Genomic DNA, 8,362 nt, shown 5'->3' on the forward strand with positions numbered 1-8,362 from the left:
ATTTTTATTATTTTAAAAAATTATATTTTTATATTTATAAACATATATGTCATTTACCGTGTAAATGAGTTAATTATGAGTATATCTAGTTTACACAGTAAACTTGAGAATTGAACAAAATACCTAATGATCTGTCCACTACATCTTCTGATATTTGTTCGTCAAAAATAACCTTTTTTTCTGTGAAATTTAGTTCTTCACAACTTCTCACCCTTGAGATGAACTTGTCATAATCAGAGATATATTCAGAGCTTTCAGGACTGGATGCGTAATCAAGTCTGCACGCATCTTGCGGAGAAAATGTCATTTCTATTTCATTTAGATTAGTTGTGGCAGAAGTACTCGCTGTTTCAATTTTCATTATGTATAAAGGCAAGTCATTATGATGTACTCCAATGATATTCCTACCACTAGTATTTGGACTCTTTTCATTCCCAGCTGTCTGATCTCTTTTGTTTTTGTTATCTTCAAAGCTGCAATTGACAATGGACTTTGTCTCATGTGAAGTGCTTTCTGTACAAAAAAATATACTTGACGTTTTGATATTTTCAGTTAACAGCTCATCATCATATGATACCTGGTAATGAAACAATTTTGATCATAATCAAATGCATTAATGTTAGAATTTTGATTATAAAGTGTTGAAGGAGTACTAACATTATTTGTTGCATTTCTTCTGCTATATCTCATCCTCTTAGCCAATGTGTTCTGAACTTGTGTGTCGAAAGGTAATAAATAATATGCAAAAATCTTTTACTCCTTCCTGTGTGGAAGTGTCATGACTATGGACACTGTTCATCATGTCACTTCTTTGGTTGATACATGCATTTGAATTCTGTCCACCTATAGAGCTTTCTTCTTTGGATTTCTTACTACTTCTTGATCATGTGTTAGGTCCACGTATTAATGCTTCACTGAATCCTACTGTGGCCTCTATTGGATAAGACTTAGTTGGCCTCTTTGCGATGGATCTTGTGCTTCTTTGTCACAACTTGCTGTCCCTTATGCTGTTGGAGTACATTCATGTTAATGAAGTTTTTTTCCTTATATACTTCCTCTTGACAGGTTGACTATCTTCTGATTTTCTCCTTCCTCTCGATGACTTTGATGCCTCTTTCATGAAAGTGATTATACCACAAAGAATACTTACATTTATACTGTCTTCAACTTCACTGTCTTTATCTGCAGTTGCATTTTCAGTACCAGCAAATCCGTCAAATAAAGTCCTTTTACAAGACTTCTTTTTTGTAGATTCTAGCGTTAAGTCTTTAATTGTTTCTTCTGCTGGAGTAGCAGGGGTCTTGTTTATTCTTTTCTTCTCACATATTTTCTCTTGCCAGTTGAGTTTTCTTTGAGCTGAACATTCTTTTCTTCAACTGGTTTTCGAGTTCGTTTTGGTTTGCCTTCTACAATGACCTTAGGATGGTGCTTTCTTCTCTTTTGTTTTGATTGTGGTGTGCTCTCTACCTTGATGGCATCCATTTTTATTGGTGTGCAAGCAACATCAAATTCTACCATAGGGTTATTTTTTTCCATATTCATTGACAATGATGCATTTGTGAACAACCAACGAGCGATGTGCCTGTGTGGCAAAAGATGATAAAAAAAAACATATACAAGGTATCTAGTAATGCAAATAAATTTGTACTCATATGTATGCATCTGTACTCATGCGTACATAAATAAAAAAAAAACTAAAGAAGTATTCACCATAGAATCTACAGAATAAACACTAATAAACTACTACATAATCTATCTAGTTGTCATTATCATTATTAGTTTACATTGTGTTACAATACAACTCCTAAATTTAACAGGACCAATTGTCAATAAAATAGGTTGACTTATCCTGAAGATTTTCGATGTTATTCACTGCTCTGTTGTAATTGATATGTGAATCTAATGAAGAAAAAACTGGATCCATCAATCCATTATCTGATTGGGTTGCATTCAAATTAGCTGATGCTGCATTTTCTTGCATGCTATAAGTTGAGAAAAACTCAAATGACCAAGTGTAGGAAGATCACTAGATACTGTCTTTCCACAAGCTTCACTGTTTTCACTAACAATGTTTTTCATTCCACCTTCAGTTACTGACCCAATACAGGACATTTTTGTTTTTTTTTTTTTTTTCATAAAACCTGTGATTTTGGAACATGCAACTGCTCCATCACTATGAGTGGGTATCTGGGGTTGATCTTCCTGTTCTGGTGCGTAGATCGGCACTATTTTTTGAAGAATTCGGTTTTATGGGAGTAGTGGGAATCCAACGAGTCTCGACTTGTTGATCTTTTTTATCTTTCATTTATCTGATATCTATTCTTAATTCCTCAATCTGATTGAAAATCACCAACAAAAAAAAGTGAAAAAGAAATTGCAAGTGAGTTTGTCCCAAATCCTAAACAAAGCTCAATTCTCATGTTACCTAATTTTTTTTCAATGAAAAAAATAAAAGATTAAACCAAATGGAAACAAATAAGATTCAATGACAGAATAATCTAGTTCATATTGGAAAAAAAAAACATACTCAACATTGGGACAGATATATAGTTGTAGTTACCTTTTTCTAAGCAACTGGAGGTATTTTGTAAATGGGGAGGAAAAGTATGTTCCTTTTAATCTCTCCTCCTTTGGAAGGCCGCAAGACAGTTGAAACGTCAGCGACGAGACGAGATGCGAGCGAGTGTGAAGGAGAGAGAGACGGTTTTTGAGAGGAGTTAAACCCCAAAATAGTCTCTGAGATTCACAAAATGCACCGATTTAGTCCTTAACTTCCCAATTGCACTATTTATATCCTCGAGATTAGAAAAAATACACCTAGTTGGTCCCTTCCCCCTTTTCCGTCCAAACTCCTTCCCGGCGACAGTGATGTGGCAATTTTTTGCCATGCTAGACATTCCAACGGTTACATGACGTGGCTATCGAAAGTTTGTAACCCAATGTGGTCCCTAAGTCCCTTTTAACCCTAACTACTGATGGATTAACGTACCTTCTTCTTCTTCTTCATTTTCTTCGTCATTTCTGTGCTGGGTGGAACGATGGTTGGACGTGCAAATGAGGGAGACGGAAGTTCTATTCTATTCGATCAATACTTTCACCACTTGAAGAATATACCTCAGCTGGAAAAAAAAAAGGGGGCTTGAGCAGCATGCATGCATGAGATCCAAAGTTCAAATTGTACCAACAAGTAGCAAAAGGAGCGCAGACCAAACAAAATTTAGTTAATAATCCAAGGTTTAACCCCTTTTAAAGTAACGTTAGTCCACAGAACTTACATGGGGAAACGGTGGTTAAGCTTCCAAAAAACAGCATACTTCCACTGTGTACCATCATCACAAAAGCCCTTCAACAACTGATGAGACATAGAAGTGGCTTCTATCTGTTCTATATTCTCTTTTTGCTAACACTTTTGAGGAAAAATGTACAAAAATCACAGTCCAAATAACAAGTTCAATGTTCAAAGCACACAGACAGACATAAATACAAAACACCTAGCTTCCTCTGTATGAACCTCTCCCAGCTTGTTTAATCCCAAACCAGCTCTTTTCTTGATTGGTGGCCCTATTGTACCAATTAGCAAGAAAACAACCATAGCTTGTTTCCTCCAACACAAAACTATGAGAAAGTAAACGGCTCCCGTTCTGTCACAATCAACAATCACTATAAGGGGATCAAGAGTGCACTCTTCTGTGTCATTTTCACAAACAGGTTATGTACATCTAATTTTTCTTTAGAAGAAGAATGAGCAAAAACTGGGATTCAAGTAAGAAGAACCAACACCTGTGTAACCAAAGAGTAATAAAAAGTTGGTGAAGTCAACTCATGACCTATAAGGCTATAACTAGTGAACTACAGAAACAATCACCCCCCAAAGGAATCAAAACTTATTTTTCTTTTTTTTTTTGCCTGCTTCAATTTTCTCAGTAGCCAAACAAACACATTTAACAACAAGCAAACAAACAAGATGCTTAACACTTACCTCTACTATGACTACAAAACCAAATCATTTTCACCATGTACAAATTCATTACACTCCATGGCTATCAAAAGCTCTGGCACTTGTGGGGCTCTGCTACGACTTGGCGTCCTTGTCGTCAATCGAATAGAACTCCCGTCTCCCTCATTTGCACGTCCAACCATCGTTCCACCCAGCACAGCAATGACGAAGCAAACGAACAGGGAAGAAATACCCTACTCCATCAACAGTTAGGGTTAAAAAAGGGCTCAGGGACTACATTGGATTACAAACTTTCGATAGCCACGTCATGTAACCGTTGGAATGTCCAGCATGGCAAAAAATTGCCACATCACTGCTGCCAGGAAGGAGTTTGGACGGAAAAAGGGGAAGGGACCAACTAAGTGCATTTTTTCCAATCTCAATGACATAAATAGTGCAGTTAGAAAGTCAAAGATCAAATCGGTACATTTTGTGAATCTCAGGGACTACTTTGGGGTTTAACTCTCTTTGAGAGTGTCAAAGTGATGAAGAATTTATTTTTATTTTTATTTTATTTTTCAGATGCAATTTTTATTAATACGAAAGATGATGAGAGATTAGAGTTCACGAGGAAGTAATGGAGTATTAATAAAATTGAAATATTTTTTTTTAGTATTGATGAGTAATTAAATCTATTTTTGTTTTATTTGTTAAATTATTTAGAATTTAAAATTATAAGATTAAAGTTTGTTGAATTTAAAAATTTGATTAATTTAAATGAATAAGTTTTGTCCAACATAAAAAAAGGATATTTAAATCTTTTTGTAAAATTAAATAAAAATATTTTTTTATTAAATTATAAAGCTATTTTGGTAAAAGTATATATATATATATATATATATGATTTTGTTATTTGTCCACGTACATTTTTATCGTATTGGTACGTATGAATTTATCATTGTATTGAAGCAAACAGCCTCTATTAAAGATGTGTCTTAAAAGAGTCTAAATAACTTTATACACATTAATATTAAATACATCACTTTTATAAATTATTAAATTTTATTGAATAAAAATAAAAAAGTATTACAAAAGAATAGTATTAATAGATTTTAATATAAATATAGAATATAATAACATAAAAAATATTTTAATATATAATATTCAAATGACAATCTTAACTTTTTATTTTAAATAAATAAATAAATGTAAAGTATATAAACATATAAAATATAATTTTTTTTTGTATTCATTATGATCAATTATTATTATACAATCAAATTAATTATTATAATATTTAAAAAATAATATTAAAATATTATTTTTATTTATAACATGTATAATATAAAATAGGATCCCGCTAGGGAGACAATAGATTATTTGTACAATGTGTACAATGGGGTATTGAGTTATAAAATGAACATTCCTCATACTATCTAGAATAACCATCCGAGTACTAGGGATAATAAACATCTTCCCAAAAGTTTAAACTGATTTTGGGGTTCACCAAGAATCGAACTCTTGATCTTTCGGATCTAGCGCTCTAATACCATGTCATGATACCACTCATCCCAAAAACTTCAATTGATGGAAAAAGGTAACACTAATGATTATATCTCTAATACTCCCTAAACCTCTATTGTACACATTGTACAAATATTCCATTTGCTCCTCATACTTTTCCTATAAAATAATTATATTTTATTTCATATTACTTGACAAATGGATAGATTGTTTCATTAACAAAAATTAAAACTTATTAAATAACTAATTTAGTTAAAAATATCATTATATAATATAATTTTTATCCAAATATTTATTATAATTTAGTTCATTTAATATATAATACATAAAAATGTTGAGAGTTTAATTTATTTTTTTCTTTTTTAATAAAAAGCTATTTTGAATTGTTTTATTTATATGTTAAAAAATAAAAAAAATAAGGTACATTATCGTTTTTAACTTTTTAAAAAAATATATATAGGTAAAGTTTTGCTTCTACATAAATGAAAAACTAGTCATGACATAAAGATTTAAATTGTGAAAAAAAAGACCTAACTTGTCATTATCCAATTATGATGGTTTAAGAACAAAATTGAGAAGATTTATATCACATATTTTGTTGTTAACCCAATTTAATTAAGTTGAGGGGAGGTAGAAATCCAATCATGATTCAAATTATGCTTTAAATACCTAACAATTTTTTTTTGAAAAAATAAAAATAAAAATACTACTTATAAAAATACTTTCTCAATCTATAATTCTTACTTTATCTAAGTCAAAATTAAGAAAATTTATTTCTCATACTAATATTCCAACTAATTAGTACTTAAGCACTTTGAACATATAAGTAAGATTTTCACGTAGAAGTAAGATTTTATCAAACGTTTTAACTTTTTAATCTTGCTAATTTTTTTATACGAGAAAGAATTATTTTCAAAAGTTCTAACTTGTTGAACATGTTCATATTTGGAACAAAATATATCTATTAGTTCGAACACTTTTTTAAAGTCTGAGTGGCGTATATATTTTTATTTCAAGAACTAGCGGACTCAAAATATCAATATCCAACGAAATAAAACCTGAAAACAATCCCTCATGTTATTTCTGACGATCAACAACAAAAGAAAAAATGACGTATATCTTATATCTAGAATGTAGTAAAATTCAACTTTTCTACTTTTTAACATAGATAAACAATTTAGAATCTTGTTCTAAGATATTCTCACTCTTTTTATACTCTCATAAGGTTGGACTTCTAATTTCTAATTAATAAAATTCTATTCACCGTTAAAAAAAAATCAATTGGATTCGATCTATTCAATCTATTTTCTTTATATTTCATTTTTGTATTTAATTTAATATTTTTTTTATTTCTTATTTTAGACTAAAATGAATCAGGAGACATGGACTATCACGTATGAATAAAAGAAGATTTACTTTGTATCTAAAGTTTTATTCTCTACATCTTATTTTAGCAAAACACATATTATTTCTAACAACACATTCTTCTTTAGTTACCCGCAGGTAGTGGATCAAAGGAAGACAAGAAGTCACAACATATACACCGGTGCAAGGCGCAGCAAGCCCTCTTACAAAATTTAATAAGACTTCCTTCCACGCTACCTTGTTCAACCAATCCATCTAATCCAACATTTGATTCTGATTTTTCTTTCCTATATCCTGCAAATATATAATAATTCTTTGAAAAGTTCTTCACAAGGTAATAATTTAACAACTAATTAGGATTTTTTTTTTAATTATATCATCCATATCTGAGAATTATTACCAAGAATCAATTAAATCAGCTCAACCCAATTGTTCTCCTTTTTCTCTTAAATTTGAATTTAATATATTAAAATATTTAGTCAACTCAAATTAATCTTCCGTTAAATAATCACTGTTTCGAAAGCCAGATTGAATCAGTCGATTCGATTGCATTAATTAAGAATTAGTCACTACATCGATTCGGTTCAGAATAAAAACCGATCAACAATAAATCGATCAAAAAACAAAAAAAAATTATCAACAATCGGTTAATCAATCAAATCGATCTAATTTTTTAGTAGGTAACTAATTTAAAATGATAAAAGACAAAATTTATTTTTTTAACTGAACCAGTATAATCACTGATTTAATCTTTAGAACCTCGTAAATAATTAAGATAATTTTGCATTGAATGATGGGGGGATAAAGAACAAAAGCAAAAGAAAAGAAGAAAGAGTGAGGTCTAGACAAGCATGGAAGTAGGCATATATACCTTGGTTTGGGGCATGAGCAGGGTTGCCTCCAACTAATATATCCTTGGCAATGCCACTACCTGTAATAATATATTAATGATGAAGGTGATTTTTTATAATTCAACGCAGATATTTTAGAGCAACTAATTATATAAATAAATATGTTTTATGGAATACTAATATTATATTTTTATTTAATCTTTTATAAAGTGCAAAATTATGTATTGCAACAGAATATGTAAGATATAGGGGGGGATTATGTGTAGAGAATTTAGAGGCAAAAGGATGTCATTGCGAAAGAAAATTATTAAATTTGTTTCAATAATTTTTATTTGTATAATTGTTTTATAAAATAGTTTTTGTAATAAACTAACAATCATAATATAGTAGATAGATACAAATCAATTATTAAAAAATGGTGAGAATAACATAAAGCAATGCGTAAAGGGATCACCTGCTTTATAACTAGAGAAAATCTGAGGAAGATCTCTGGCAACTATCTTTGAAGGAGTAACAATAACCAAAGCTAAGAGTCCTATAATGACTATTGCATATTTTGAAGCCATTTTTAGTAGATGAACTAAAATTAGATGAAGAAATATAAGAAAATTTTCAAGAGAAGGATAGTTTACATACACAAGAAAAGAAAGACCATCGTTACTTAAATATAACCCGCCCACATCCA

General features: G+C 30.6%; 1 protein-coding gene across 1 annotated transcript; it reads right to left on the reverse strand.

Annotated features, from left to right (window-relative positions):
* Positions 1-6,856: 6,856 nt before the first annotated feature.
* LOC148543808 (uncharacterized) lies at positions 6,857-8,347 on the reverse strand. Its single transcript, XM_088500422.1, has 3 exons — positions 8,132-8,347; positions 7,698-7,757; positions 6,857-7,120 (listed from the first exon to the last, which is right to left on the reverse strand). Exons 1-3 carry the CDS (start codon positions 8,241-8,243, stop codon positions 6,951-6,953), a joined length of 342 nt encoding a protein of 113 aa, XP_088356548.1. The 5' UTR covers positions 8,244-8,347; the 3' UTR covers positions 6,857-6,950.
* Positions 8,348-8,362: the final 15 nt, after the last annotated feature.

The sequence above is a fragment of the Arachis ipaensis genome, chromosome B9 (assembly GCF_059453495.1).
Source record: "Arachis ipaensis isolate K30076 ecotype BB chromosome B9, ASM5945349v1, whole genome shotgun sequence".
Classification (NCBI taxonomy): Eukaryota; Viridiplantae; Streptophyta; class Magnoliopsida; order Fabales; family Fabaceae; genus Arachis; species Arachis ipaensis.

Coding starts and splice junctions, on each gene's coding strand:
- LOC148543808 (XM_088500422.1), bottom strand. CDS start 8,243: ATGGCTTCAAAATATGCAATAGTCATTATAGGACTCTTAGCTTTGGTT. Junction 7,758..8,131: donor TTTCTCTAGTTATAAAGCAG/GTGATCCCTTTA, acceptor ATATTATTACAG/GTAGTGGCATTGCCAAGGAT. Junction 7,121..7,697: donor TGCTCATGCCCCAAACCAAG/GTATATATGCCT, acceptor ATATATTTGCAG/GATATAGGAAAGAAAAATCA.